The sequence below is a fragment of the Vanessa atalanta genome, chromosome 7 (genome assembly GCF_905147765.1).
Source record: "Vanessa atalanta chromosome 7, ilVanAtal1.2, whole genome shotgun sequence".
NCBI lineage: Eukaryota > Metazoa > Arthropoda > Insecta > Lepidoptera > Nymphalidae > Vanessa > Vanessa atalanta.
Genome location: NC_061877.1, coordinates 9692522 through 9708594, shown reverse-complemented (window position 1 = coordinate 9708594; position 16073 = coordinate 9692522). Strand labels below are relative to the sequence as shown.

At 30.8% G+C, this 16073-nt stretch overlaps 2 protein-coding genes across 3 annotated transcripts; one reads left to right on the top strand and one right to left on the bottom strand.

Annotated features, from left to right (window-relative positions):
* Positions 1 to 1982: 1982 nt before the first annotated feature.
* On the bottom strand, positions 1983 to 9451 carry LOC125065496 (thiamin pyrophosphokinase 1). 2 transcript variants are annotated; one of them, XM_047673138.1, is made up of 7 exons: positions 9181 to 9451; positions 8831 to 9011; positions 8037 to 8203; positions 6588 to 6674; positions 5364 to 5643; positions 4664 to 4786; positions 1983 to 4205 (listed from the first exon to the last, which is right to left on the bottom strand). In XM_047673138.1, the coding sequence occupies exons 1-7, from the start codon at positions 9205 to 9207 to the stop codon at positions 4177 to 4179; spliced, it is 894 nt and encodes a 297-aa protein (XP_047529094.1). In that variant the 5' UTR covers positions 9208 to 9451; the 3' UTR covers positions 1983 to 4176. The 2 variants fall into 2 exon arrangements, with proteins under 2 accessions (XP_047529094.1, XP_047529095.1); XM_047673139.1 differs by having other exon boundaries at positions 8831 to 8975.
* Positions 9452 to 10637: 1186 nt separating this feature from the next.
* Positions 10638 to 15997, top strand: LOC125065497 (charged multivesicular body protein 5). Its single transcript, XM_047673140.1, has 5 exons — positions 10638 to 10794; positions 10878 to 11029; positions 11252 to 11417; positions 14968 to 15091; positions 15607 to 15997. Exons 1-5 carry the CDS (start codon positions 10726 to 10728, stop codon positions 15774 to 15776), a joined length of 681 nt encoding a protein of 226 aa, XP_047529096.1. The 5' UTR covers positions 10638 to 10725; the 3' UTR covers positions 15777 to 15997.
* Positions 15998 to 16073: the final 76 nt, after the last annotated feature.

Below are 16073 nucleotides of genomic sequence, written 5' to 3'. Positions count from 1 at the left end.
TCTCTACTTCAAGGTCTTTAATACATCTATAGCCACACAGCAATTTAAAACTGGAACTATAACAGTATAAAAACGCTAATACATCCAAAGTAAATAAACTATGAAGGCAATAATAGATAATATCTATGTACTAAATTTTACAATATCTAGTATAATAAATGCGAAAGTAACTCTGTCTGTTATCTCTTCACGCTTAAAACGCTGAATGCTATTTAGATGAAACTTGGTATGGAGTTTAGAGTCCCGATGTAGGCTCTTGGCTATTTTTTCACCCCACGAGGGAGTAAAATGGGCGTGATGGTTTGTATTCTGTAGGTAATGTTTTATAAATTTCAAGCGAGTGAAGTAGCTGTTACAGCCAATATAATATAAATTTGTGTATGCTTTGTTACAGTATATAGTATGTCTATAAAACATGGCAATTAACTTACTTCAGAGAGTTTAAATAACAACAATTATAACGTCAGCTTACTATGAAATATTGTTTATTATGTACAAACTAGTGTTGCATATCGATAGTCCACTATCGATAGACTATCGATAGTTAAGTTGTTAGCGATAGTATCAATAGTCTATCGATACTATTGTCACGTGTCAATACTATCGATAGTATCGATATTATCAATAGTATCGCAGCTATCAATAGTATTGCTTACAGAGAGCTAGCGATAGTATTGATCAAACGATACTATCGATAGTACTATCGATATCCTGAATAGTTTCGAGGTCAACTATCGATAGCCAAACTATCGATAGTTCTGCAACGCTGGTACAAACTAGTCACTATATAGAATTATTGAGTAATGTTAAACGAATATTTATGGAGATTGAATTAATATTATTTTTATATATGTAAATAAAACAATTTGCTTTAAATGGCAGTTTATTTAAATTGCAGTACAAAATAGATGATATTTAATGAAAATTATAGTACCTACCATCTACCATCCCATACCATACCATCATTATTGTTTTCGAATATTCCACAGTGTTTGAATTTCTTTAGTTTATAAGGTTTTTTTTTAATATTTAGGTGGACTAGCAATGGGCCACCTGATGCTATGTGGTCACCACCGCCCATAGACAATGGTACTGTAAGAAATATAAACCATTCCTTACATCACCAATGCGCCAACTACCTCGGGAGCTAAGATATTATGTCCCTTGTGCTCGTTAACTACGAGCACTGACTCACTCAGCCTTCAAGCCGGAACACAACAAACTGAGTATTACTGTTTGGCGGTAGAATAAATGATTATTGGGTAGTGCCTAGCGCAAAATAAAGATCGATGATTAATCAACTATAGGAAGTGTCAAATTTTTTCTGTTGTATTATGTTAAAATTAAATCGTCATGTTTGTTTTGTTGGCCTAGTGGTTAGAACGCGTGCATCTTAACCGATGATTCGGGTTCAAACCCAGGCAAGCACCACTGAATTTTCATGTGCTTAATTTGTGTTTATAATCCATCTCATGCTCGGCGGTGAAGGAAGACATCGTGAGGAAACCTGCATGTGTCTAATTTCAACGAAATTCTGCCACATGTGTATTCCACCAACCCACATTGGAGCAGCGTGGTGGAATATGATCCAAACCTTCTCCTCAAAGGGAGAGGAGGACTTAGCCCAGCAGTAGGAAATTTACAGGCTGTTTATGTATATATGTATTGTTAAAACCGTTACAATTTTCTGATCCGAATGATGAATACACATGACCATTTAATCGATTTCCATTGTAAACTTCTATATTTAATTAAGATAGTAAATAACACATTAGATATTAATTTCTATTAATTAACTAATAATACATACTGTAACCAGTTAAGTGTTTAAAATTTCAACGATGCGATAACGACCGTTTACCTACAATTTAAACAATAATAAAAACAACAGTTTATTTATTTTACGGAAGTTTATTAATAATGTCAACAGTTCTATCATTTCATTATGAAAATTACAACATTAACATTAACCAAAAGGTTACTAAAACAATGGATGCAATTAAACCTAATAGTAAGTAGGTACTGCCTTAACATTTTATTAGTTACATAATATTGCAATATTAAAAAAATAATTATATTCGCCTATGAACACAAGGTTTTAATGTTATATGCACAGAGGTCATGATTCAAGGCCCGTAGAATACATATTCTAAAATTTTACTGTATTTGTTGCAATTATTGTATTATACAATGCTGATACAAAAATTATATGTTAAGTAAGTCCTCTTCTTTCATCGGATTTTTAATTATATAATAATATTTATTTTGTATTCATAGGTGTGATGTACACATTTGTATGTTACGTTAGAAATTGTAATTGTTAACAGACAGTGCTCTCAGGCAAATGGACTTTATTCCCCAAGTAAAAAAATTTAAGTCTTATTGCAAAAAATATATGACAACTATATGATTATGTCATCTGGGATTTCTGTCATCTTTGATGATACATATCTATTTAATTTGGGAGATAAAACAAAATTTCAAGTTCGTGACCTCCACAATATGAGTTATTAATTTACGTAGATAAAAAATAAGCCTCATTTTTCTTCGTTTGTTTCAATAATTATTAATTCCTTTAATAAGACATTACTTGTAAGTCTTCAAATTTAATTTTAATCTATTTTTTAAGTTATGAAGACTTAGACAAATATACACAAAAAAATTATCACATAATAAAATTGTAACCAGTTATGTTAATCACAGTCTAATCCATTCGCTTTGTGTGAGCACATAGCGTACCCGACTACCCTGTGCAGTCTTACTATAGTGACGCTTAACCTAACAAATACGACCGACAGATATTATATATTATGATAAAAATTGGGCCTTCAAACTTAGACCACAAAAATTGCATAAAAAAATGTTTTTTTTTTTTATAAAATATTTCATTACTTTTTGCCTCGTGTATAGATCGGGCAACACATTACTCAAATACATCGCAGAAGTCGTTAAATATTAAACAAAAAAAAAAAACAAATTAAAGAAAATTATTTTTCTACAAATCAAATACAATAACAGTTTATTGCATCAGCAATATTATGACTGAATGCCCACAAGTAAGTATAAAAAAGTAATTACAATAACTTATATCCCGGAAGCGAGCAATTCGTTTTGTCTGCAAAACTAGTTCGATTACCGGATCTTTAAAATACAGCCCACTAATCTATTTAACACCACGATCAATTAAACCCAACAATAACAGTGTAAAGTCCTTTATAACAAAAAAAAAAAAAAAATTAACATACTTTGTGCCATAAATAACTTGATGGAATAAATAAAAAAAAACTATTACAGTCTTATCTACAACAAAAACACATCCACCTAAAATAATATGCGAGGTAGATAGGACATTAAGGTTCTAAGCAGATAAAGATATTAGCACCGACAGAGCAGTTATATTCAATTATTTTTATGAATAACATTCCTATCGTTTTTTAAATCTTATTTTGTCAAGCCCGTTTTCATATGAACTTTATGCCGCAGCAAGAGGCAAGAATCAAACTGGAAGAGACATTGACACAGAGACACGTGACATTAGTCTTTATACTTGCCCATTTTTCATGCAACAAATTGAAATAGGCTTGTAGGCAATTATTACTTTCAAACATTTTTTAATATGGCAATCTCTTTTAGGTTTGAAATGTACATAATAATTATTACTTTTATTAATTTCACAGATATAAAAGTATTGTCAGTCACTTCACATTATTCCAGCACGAAGAAGAAAGTTTCAGTGGATGAATAAGTACACGTTATATTCGGTATAAGGAACATGTTTCTTTTATAAATATAATTTATATAACATCCAATACATTCAATACATTACGCATTTTTTCTGAGGTAGATAAAAAATTTAAAAAAACTAAAGTAATAATTGCTTGAAAAATATCTTCCATTAAGGAGTGTGAATCAACTCCTTAATATTATTTTATCTGCATATATTTTCATGTTATATATTTATAAATATTGTCTTTAATATTCTTTGGTGAAGTAGATGGAGCGGCGACAGATTAAAAATAGGGACTAAACGGTTTTAAAAACTTAAAAATAATATTTGAGTTAGCTACAATGTGTCCATCCATCTAATTGTAAACATTATAAAGAGGGTCCTCATTTACCTCTGTTATTTAATTTGACTGCACTAAACTAACTTCATGTCAAAAAATAACTCACAAGTTAACAGTTCTCCTTATCAGAATGTACATCTGCAACAGAAATTCCAACAATTAGCAATTACAGGATTCGAGAAAAAACAGTAACAGTACCAGCCTGTAAATTTCCAACTGCTGGGCTAAGGTCTCCGCTCCCTTTGCGGAGAAAGTATATGCTCAACGAAAGCCGATACTAATATTTTATGTGTCTTTGTGCCTGAATAGGTATTACTGGATTATGTCCTCATTCTGTGAGATCACCATAGACCATGACAATTTCAGTAAAAGTACTACTAAGTATTGACCAACAACCCTAAAGCCACGATTTTCCCTGATTTATGTTCGGACATACGTAGACCTGTGGTGCTATTACAGTTATAGCATAGCAACTGTTACTATCAAATATTTGTAGCGGATTGATATCAAACCAAATCAAAAAAATATAAATCAGTATCATGGACCTATGTAGTAACATAATATTTCATAGTACTAATGTCTTCATGTCTACTAACTTGTTAAGCTAGGTATTTCCATTGCCCAAACGAGTGTGTGACTGCACTTGATCTTCACTTGTTCAGATCCATCAAAAGTGTTCGACGTGCTCACCAATCGGCCAAATTTCAGCTGCTGATTGTCTAAAATAGAAATAGAGTTTTCATTTATTAATAAATACATTTTACATAGATATTAGATCATTTTTACATTCATTGGCAATTTTGTTTTAATTAAAAAAAATTACATTGAGAAAAATGTGTGTGTGAGTTCTTGTCAAACAGATTGCTGAGCACACACACATTGATTGAGATTCTGATGATTGAAGGTTTTTTGGCCTATTTAGGCCAAAAAAAACTTCTATCATCAGAATAGGTTGATTTTAACCGAACATCGGGGATCCACATCTGTTACGTAACATAGAATACAAGTATTTAATTTCTGTTAATGAGTTATCTTTGGACAGCGGTATAGAATGCACTCGTGAGGAAACCTGCACGAGTAGAAAAGATACATTCATATTCATCCGTTTCAAAGCTATAATATAAAAAGACAAAGGTTTTCTGTGAGTTTGTCTTGCCTGAGGAACCTAAACCATTTATATAAATGATGAAAGTTTGGGAGTTGTTTCTGGCTTCTTAAAACAACATTTTATGTAGACTCATTTTCTACCGCGCAAGTCCCGAACAGCTAGCTAGATATAAATATAAAATTAGTTACCTAAGTTCCATTTGAGTCCATTTGTAGTAACACTTTCACAAACTTCGCCCACTGGTATCAAGGCGCACCAACAACCTTTAACTCGCCTGCTTTCTTCTGGTATATCAATGATATGATCTCCCGGACTCAGGAGCCATGTTAGAGAATCATCTGACATTATATACATTTTGGTTTCAGGGTGCAACAACCTCTCCTCTCTGACTAAATATAACGTTTGAATATTGCCTATAATTTGGTCTATTCTTCCCGAGCTTTGGGCTATTGCAATAACATGATCCATCTGTTGAAATAAAAATGCCTAGTAAATAAATTTAATAGTAATGAACATTTGGGTACAACATACAACTCTGTTATAAACTGTACTAATAAAGTTCTTTTTTTGAATTTACCTACTTAAATATATAGTTAACTATTGTACATTAATTTGATATTAAAAGATACATCGCATTATGACCAAGGTTCCTGGATATAATATTATAATATAAGTGGCTTGGTTTCACAGTCACCCGCTTTAAATTCAGTCTATTAACGGGACAAGCGCGTAATTCTTGTTCTCGTTTCATATAAAAAACTGAGATGTTGCTAATATATTATAATACTTAAATATAATTATTTATATTTAAAAATATATATTGTGTTATACTTGGTAGGGTTTTGTGCAAGGCATCTAGTAAGGTACAAGCCACTCATTAGATATTGTACTGCCAAACAGCTACTTAATACTGTTATGTTTTGGTTTGAAGGTTGAGAGCCAGTGTAGGTACAGGCGCAAGGGACATAATATCTTAGCTCCCAATGTTGGCGATGTTGGGAATGTATATATGTATATATATTGACTATGGGCTTTTAAAAAAAAACGTTAGCCACGACAAACATATCTATGGCATATCAAAATAATGACATGAGTTGAGATTGAAAAAATATTGTATTTAAACCAATTTATTGTAATCAAAAAATTACGAATTAAAAAGTTTCCAGTGGGTTTCTTAATGGGTGTTTATTTAATTTATTCTATGCTTTAAACTAATTAAAATATAATGTCAAAGAATATTATCGCCGAAGATGAAGTTGTAGACATCGAGAGAGCAAACATTTAAGAAAGAATATAACCTATACAAAGGATTAATTTAAAAAATAGTATTTTATAAGCCTCGTTACTAACTTTATTTCATGCATGCACAGTGTGTACTTAACTTTTTTTAAAAAGTAAGTGAAAAAGCTTACCTGAATTTCATTATCTATGCAGTAATTGTTCAATTCTTTTAAGGCCTTCGTAAAATCTGTGTGATCTTGGTCTGGGGTGTGAATAGCCTGAAATACATTTTCATTAAATATAAGATTCTCTTATAGATCATTACTAAACATAACCAGCTTTAGCTAAGTGTTGTTTAGGTTTGATTATATTATATATTGATCAGTTAAACAATGAATTTTCATTCTTTCATCTAACAAATATGTCAATTTGTTAAAAAAAATACCCTAAGAACAGTGGGTTGTAATTGATAATATTTTTAAAGTATCAACTAGGAGGCTGTAGTTCCATCCCTTAGGTGTGCAATCACCCATGAATTTCCTAATTGTATAATAACCTTTTACACAAAAGGATTCCTTTAAAATATTTTTGTAGCTGTATGTGATAATGCTTTAACAATATCGGGTTAATTATGTAATGTTTTGACTTTCATTATCAATGTTTAAACATAATCATTTGTCACTTTTTTTAGTAAGCAAAATAAATTAAATGACCTTCACAATTATTGATAAATTATTTGTACAAAAATCACCTATACGTTTACGTATTACGTGACTGTATTAAATAATGGCTTCGTATTTTTTTTGTAAAAGTGAAAGTAAAAATTTTAAGTTTTCATTTTTGTCATAGGTATATATGTGTATGAAAAAAAACTTTCCTGAATCGCACTAATGATTGTTTCGGCGTAATATGTTTAGGGTCTTGACTTTAGAATTATTAAGCTGACATTTGTGGAAAGTTTGGTAGCTTTGCAAATATCAGGAAGTGCTAAGAAGTACCTATCAACCAATTAAGTCAAGTTTTAGGTACCTAATGTCTGTATCCCTACCAAATTTTATTAGACTAATTCAGCCATGAAACCAAACACATTTATTATTTTATTGCTATGAGACAAAATGAGTGATAAATATTAATCAAACTATGAGATTTTACATCATCAACTAAAATTAGTCTCAAGAATAAAAGCAGCAACACTGAAATAGTTATGTTTTGCTATATAAAGCTTTTCTTAATTATACATATCATTATTATTTTGCTCAATAAGATGTAAATTATTTAAAATGTCTACCTATGTTTATCTATAAAATTGAGTACATAAAAAATTGTAATAGGAGGATATCACCAGTAATATAAGCAATACAGTCTTAGAAACAAAAAAATGCTTTATACCATCAGATTAAAAACTTTTTTGAGAACTATATACACATAACTTATAAACAACCTGGTGTTAATTTCTTACACCACTCTATACTGACAGTGCCATTGTCTATGGGTTTAGGTGAACACTTACTATGAGCTCACACCATTTGACCAACTGCCTTCTTGAAAATTTTTCCCTCTAAATTATTACTTAAGATAAAAAAAATGTATTAATCATTATCATTATACTTAATATAATTGTTATTATTTTAAATGTTCACCTTACAACCTTTCTTTTTATATTTTTCTAGAACATCTTCAGTTATAGAGTCAAAGTCTCCTGTAATCAGGTCAGGTAGCTTCATGGTTCTCTGGTCATTTACAGGTAAATTATTTACAAATTTCTCCCAATGTACCATTCCTCCGTCAACTGCTATTCTTAAAGTTGCTATAAAAAAATTACAATATATATTTTTAAAAATGTATATTATATTGCTTACAGCTTAATATATGATATTAGTTATTTTGAGAAATTCTATAATATTAGTTACAAGGAAAAATATATATATGTAATACAACTCAAGTGGGTAATTACAAATCTAAATACAGTAATATAATATACAATGAGTAATGATATTTCCTTAAGAAAAACACTGATGTAACTTTTTAAATTGTGATTAATTATTACATAAACTGATCATGCATGTTCATCAAACTTGCTTTGGATTTATTTTTTATCTATAATATATTTATATATCAATTAATAACTAATTATTTAATAATGTCTTTGTTCCTTTTGCTTAAAAATACTTGGACTTTAAAACAGTATAAAATCATTTATTAAAAGCATAACATCTTATTGCCTCCAGACAATAGGGCTGGTTCATTCTAGGATTGAAACTATTTCAAAGGGGGTAATGCTGCTAGCATTTTCCACAATTCTATACATGATTTGTACAATAACTATTATTAATTTTACCTGTATATAATTAAGACCATTGCGTAAATATTTCTTATGAAAAAAAATATATATAAATTGATAAAAAAAATTTAAGGACTTACATATATTTCTTACCATTATTCCATATTTTTTTTATAAACTCTTGCTTCTGAGATATTGTCCGATTGAGAATAAGTACTGCATATTTATGATTAACTTGATTATTAGTAAATTCGTTAATGTTCCATTTCCAACACTTGGTAACACTGCTTGCCGCCTTCTGTTGTACATAGAAGACATTTAATAATTTTTGCACCTACAAATAAGTAAGACGCTATCATGTACATTTTTAAAACTTGTCAGTATTATCTTTTAAATGATAGATCATTTCTTTTGTCACAATGTTAAAATCCCGTTAACTTTTTTATAAAATAAAATAAAAATTAATAATAATAAAAAATTCCCTTTAGAAGAAAAATACAAACCTTATTGATTACGTTGTTAGTATCCATTTAATATTTTTTTTCCAAATTATGATTAATATTACTCAATCAAATAACTTATTTCTTTCGAGTGGTATAAATTGCTCAATGATAATATAAAATCCAGTATGTACGTTTTTCTTTAAGTAATTCAAAAATAAAATTATAATTATTATTTTAAGTACAATGCTTACATACTTTAATACAATTTACAAAGCGGCTAATTTTTAATCAACTCGTTTGGTTATCCTCAAGGCTCTAAGTTAATTTTAAAATGAAATTGACATTAGACAAATAGACAGCTCCGAATTACACTGCCGGTAACTAGTGTTGCATATCGATAGTCCACTATCGATAGTTAAGGTGTAAGCGATACTATCGATAGTCTATCGATAGTATTGCCACGTGTCAATACTATCGATAGTTTCTCGTGAGCAATACTATCGATACTATCGATAGTTTTGCAAAAACCATTACTTTTAACCTAAACTATCGATAGTATCGATAGTTTTGTGCTATCGATAGCCAGTAATTTCCGATAGTATTTTTTTAGTATTTACTTTCTCAAGATAAGTAATTTAGTAGGCCAACTATAGTTTATATTTAAATAAATTAAATTAAATTTACCAAAATATTTGTTATCAGAATAAAGATATTTTGTGTGAAATAAGGAATAACATTAAAAAAACTTTTAGGAGGTTGGTGGCATTACAATGAAACTTTTTTGTAGTAATCTTGAGTCTAGCGATTAGACTATATTACGAATATATTACTTACATTAAAAAACCAATACTATCAAAAAATCGCTGGCTATCGATATTCCAAAACTATCGATACTATTGATAGTAGCAATAGTATTGCTACTACCAATAGTATTACTTACAGACAACTAGCGATACTATCGATAGTATCGATAGTATCGATAGTATCGATAGTATCGATAGTATTGCCACTAATGATAGTATTGCTCACGGAGAGCTATCGATACTATCGATAGTATTGATCAAAACGATACTATCGATAGTACTATCGATATCCTGAATAGTTTTCGAGGTCATCTATCGATAGTCAAACTATCGATAGTTCTTCAACGCTGTCTGTAACTGACAATGACAGGACCTTGACAATTAGTGTTATCATTCTAATAAAAAGTAAAAGTATATAAAGCGTCACTCAATCAAAGTGTAAAATAATTTACTTATTTAATAAGGAGTTGCTACAACAAAAGTTTGCTAAAGCATTTGCAACATAACGTCTTTACCCTTATTTAACTTTGCCAAATAATATATTTAAATATTATATTATAATAATATACTTAATACAATCTTGTGAAAATTAAATAAATTATATTAAAAAGTATTTTTTGTTCCGTATTTATGAATATAGAATATTAATGTAATAAATTAATTGTCTATGGTTACTACCAATCTTACAGTACTCTGTAATTGTAAATTGTAATGTCAAATTTGTTGTGACTTGATATTGTGATACTATTCTTAATTTCGAAATACATAATTATTCTTGTAAGAATATTGTGAAGAATCAAAAATGAATAGATTATTTGGACGAGGAAAACCAAAAACTCCAGGCCCAAGCATTACAGATTGTATTAACAATGTAAGCATTATTTTTAAACTATTTGATGTGAGTATAAAAATGAATGATTCATCTACGATGCAATAATGAAACTAATATTACAGGTTGATGGTCGGGCTGATAATATAGAGCAAAAAGTTCAAAAATTGGAAACTGAGTTAAGAAAATATAAAGAGCAGATGGCTAAAATGAGAGAAGGACCTGCTAAAAACTCTGTTAAACAAAAGGCTATGAGGGTATTGAAACAGAAAAAAATGTATGTTATAAATCCGTAATGTCTTACTTAATGTTATTATGTGGTATATTATATGAGTCAAGGTTGATTATTGATAAATAATTAACTCTAAACTCTTCAACATAATCCTTCTATAATGATTATATATGTCGTATTTGAATATTGTTCCTTTTTTTTATTCAGATTATGATAAAGGTTTAAGGTTGTAAATAATAGTTAATATTTATGGTTTCGAAATTCTAGGTATGAACAGCAACTTGAAAGTTTGCGAGCTCAATCTTTCAACATGGAACAGGCAAATTATGCTACGCAGACTTTAAAAGACACCCACACTACAATAGCTGCTATGAAAGATGGTGTCTCATCTATGAAAAAAGAATTTAAGAAAATTAATATAGATGAGATTGAGGTATGAGAATTCAAAAGTGCACACAAGGGCCTTCCTTATAAAAACTATATTTTTATTGTTTATTAACACTAGAAAGATGGCAAAATACTCTTACCAAGAAAGACAGCTAGGGGTCAAATGACCGCACGTCATAATAACAATGTATTTAATATGTGCAATGAGCTTTTGATTTCAAAAATGTTTGTGATCTTTAGAAAAGGCAGGATTATCATTCAAACATTAATTTGTTGTGTAATAATATAGTTTTTAATAACTAGAACTTTTATATTAATTTATTTACAATTTTGACGAAGGTATATTTTTGATTAGAAGTAGAACAGTGGCGTCTTTTTGTAGTAGCTACGGCTGACTGCCTCGGTATTGCTGGTTGTATTGAACCAATGGTAGAAGAGTCCTCTGCTGAGTTCTAAAGCTAGCTGGAGTATAAAATCTCTTCTACGGACTTTGTTGTTTGTCACTTCTTGATATAAAATCCATGCATTTATAACAGCAAGGTCTAATATATTATAAAAAACTTGTACTGGCCATCTTCTCGACTCTGCTTTGACGCTGTATTTTCTGACCATTTGGTCAACAACATCAACACCATATTTAGTAGAGTTATAAAATGTATCAGTCACAGGTTTTTTCTTCATAGTACTTTTATCCACTTGAATATTATCATGCAGTGTGCTGAGTAATAATACATTTTTTGATTTTTTTGCTTGATAAATGGTCATGGTTGAGTCCAGATGGCCCAGTGGTTAGAACGCGTGCATCTTAACCGATGATTTCGGGTTCAAACCCAGGCAGGCACCACTGAAATTTCATGTGCTTAATTTGTGTTTATGATTCATATCGTGGTCAGCGGTGAAGGAAAACATCGTGAGGAAACCTGCATGTGTCTAATTTCAACGAAATTCTGCCACATGTGTATTCCGCCAACCCGCATTGGAGCAGCGTGGTGGAATATGCTTCAAACCTCCTCAAAGGAGGAGGCCTTTATCCCAGCAGTGGGACATTTACGGGCTGCTAATGCTAATAAATGGTCAATGAACATTGGTCATCGTCTGTCTTCAAAACAATTGTTTCATAGAAATTTAATTTTAGATTTTTGGCGTAGGGAGGAATGTCACTTCTTCCTTTGTTTACGGTGCCTACTATTGTAGTTTGTTTGGAAAGTAAGTTTTTAGCCAGCGAAACAGATGTTAAAGAATTGCCGGTGGTGACATTTCTTCCTTTTTTGAGAAATGGCTCTACGAGTTTCATAAGACTCACTTCACCGAGACTCTGATTTTCTGAACGAGTTTCATCTTCGCCTAAATAAGGCGAAGCATTCAATAGGTATTTGGAATGCTTGTCGACACACAACCAAAATTTGATTCCGAATTTATCTGGCTTATTAGACATGTACTGAATAAAGACACATCTGACTTTAGTGGCAAACAATTGTTCGTCAACAGTCAGATTTTCACCTGGCTTATAGCAAGTAATACAGTTGTCTATAAAACGATTCCAAACCTCTGAAATGAGTGCAAACTTGTCAGTTTGCAATCTTGAAGATCTTTCAGATCGTAAATCGAATCTAATATATCTCATTATCTCTTTGAATCGATCCCTTGACATTGTTTTAGAAAAAAAAGCTATGTCCCAAGTTTTGTTCCACAAATCATTTACGGAAATATTTTTTGTGTCATAGGCACCTCTGGTATATAAAATTGAGATGATTTTTTCGAGTTCTTCTAATGTAAATCGACCAATTTGAATGACCAAGTACGCGCTGAGCTTCAGCATCTGTGCACTTTTTTTTATGACGCAGAATATTTTCATCCAATAAAATTTTCCAGGCAGTAATAAACTTTTCGCCAATTTGTCTTCGTGCATACGGAGTCGGACCAGAGTGTTCAGTCAAAATATTGTGCTGTGCTCGTCGACCTACTTGACCAAGCTCAGTTCCAGAGATTTTTTTCCACAATACTCCTCCTGACGGCACCATAATGTTCCCATCCGCATTATCCGTTGCTTGCATTTCGCGAATCCCACGCACATGCCTCCTTCTTCCTTTTCCCTAAATGATCGTTGACTTTGTACAGTAGCTGAAAAGACAACAAAAAATATTTAAATGTAATTGTATAATATATCAAATCATCTACATTGGTAATTCTAGTAATCGATAGATGCAAATATTCTTATCGAATACGTAAAGAAAAGAGAATAATTACCTAGTGGTATGTTGTCATTTGAGTCGTTACTGCTTGAAGAACTCGTTTCGGATGGAATTATCTCTTCTTCTGAATCGCATTTACTTCCACCACATCTTCATTCACATCTTCACCCTCACTGTCTGACTGATCCTCAGGCAATGATTGTAACGATAATAATATTTGATGGTCGCTTAGCCTAGACATTGTAAAATAACTAAATAACACTGTTTGCTCCACGAAAGTAACAGTTGGTATGATTCTATATAATTAGTTTCACATGTAACATCCACAGCTATAAAAGAATAATGTTAATATTATGACCTACCTTCAAATGGATACTGTTTATCTTAATAAATGCCGTTTGGGTCAAATGACCCGGCGCCGTCTTTGTAGGTAATTGTTATGTTTATTTAATTCAGGATGATAATATAACAATAACATCAACAGTACATTGAAATATAAACTATTTCTTTAAAAGTCACGGGAGGACGTAGCACCAAAACTAATAGTTTCGAAATTATCGAACGATAAACTTCAAAATGGGTCAAAAGACCCCTGCCCGTCTTTCTAGTGTTAATAGGTAGGCATACTGGCTAGCTGGGTTACTTAATGGTAAGGTAGACTAAATCACAGATACACATTGGTACTTAAAGTATTATTAACAATATCTTCCAGTGTCAATGCTCCAACATTGCATCATTGATATTCTGACATATTTTAATTTAACAACTTCTTTAGAAGTATAATTAAAAAGTGCAATAATATTATGCCTATGGCATTTTATTTAATGATATAAAATCAAAATAATTGGTACAATTTAGGTTTATATTAAGTTTCATATCTATTTTAAAATCTGATAGCTTTACTTATAAATCCTGTAAGCAGGTGTTTGGTTAAACACTGATTCCTCTCTTTCTGTCATTATTGATTATAAATTCAAAAGAAGAGGACACAGCATTTTTTAACTTATCATCCCCATCAGTAATGATTATAGATTATATAAGTAGTGAATGTATACACTCTTCAGTTAGTGTTAGGGCTTTGCTTACAAAGCTGTCTTAGATCACATATTCTGAATTTCAAATACAATAGTTAGAATTTTTGTGTTCCAGTTTGAAAGGTGAGAGAGTCGATGTTTACATGAGATTTCTTACGGTTGATAAAAAATTGGTGGTGTAATAAATGGCTAATACTTTTTACTGCCTATGTCATTTATCATATAAATCATAGCCCAGTTGCTAGACTGCATACCTAATTAAAAAAAAATCTAAATATAATATTATAGAATATAATTATGTTATTTCAAAGAATTTCTAATGATTACAAAATTGTTGATTGTAATTGTTTACAATTGTTCTGTGTTTCAGGATGTAAATGATGACTTAGCTGACATGCTCGAGCAAGCAGATGAGGTACAAGAAGCTCTTGGACGTCAATATGGCATGCCAGAAATTGATGATGATGAACTTGCAGCTGAACTTGACGCTTTAGGTAATTATTTTATAGAATATAATTATATTAATCATAATTTTGTTTATTTTTTGGTTTTAACAATGATCATATCATATCACTATTTAGTCCAAGGTTATCTATGTTGCACCCTGACATGGCAGATGCATATAGAAAGATTATCTTTATATATAACAAATAAGCTTATTGTGTTGAATTGGCATTCCAACTGGAGTCAGGGATGAGAAAGTGCTTCTCTGCTTGAGAAAAAAATTGTGCACAAAAACTATGGGTAGTTTCAGACATAATGAACTTTTTGAACTACCATATTTATACGATTATAATTACTTTTTCTATAATAATAGCATCTATTTTCATCAAAACCACAGAGTCAAGAAATGTTATATGAACCGTAAATAAATCACGGGGTAAAGTATAATAATGGCCAATGAAATAACAGCTTCTGAGCATTAAGTTCGCGAACTGAACAACAATAGATGGTATAAACTATGAGTGCTGTTCAACTGCTTTTTGTAACATGTAAAATATTATTTTAGGTGACGAAATAGCCTTGGACGATGATACATCATATTTAGATGACGTCGTGAAAGCCCCGGCGGCCCCCGACAAGGAGCCCGGCGCGGACAGCTTAAGAAACAAAGATGGCGTTCCAGTCGACGAGTTCGGTTTGCCGCAAGTACCAAATCCCGCCCAAACCTCGCGCTGATAGTTGTTGTAAACAATGTGTGTCGCCATGTTTCTTACCGGTGATATATAAGCTTTATTCCGGCGAATTTTATTTGTAAAACACATTTTTTTTAACATAGATTATAAAAACTCATTAATTCGTTTACAAATATGGCTTCAGCTTGATTAAAAAAAAAGTCTATTAAATTTTTTAGTTAAATGTATAGAACGTTTAAATTTTCATGTTAATTAAAATAAAAGTTTTTCATAAATTTATTCATTCTTAGATATATATATATATATATATATATAATATTAAATTTAATAACCAGGTTTC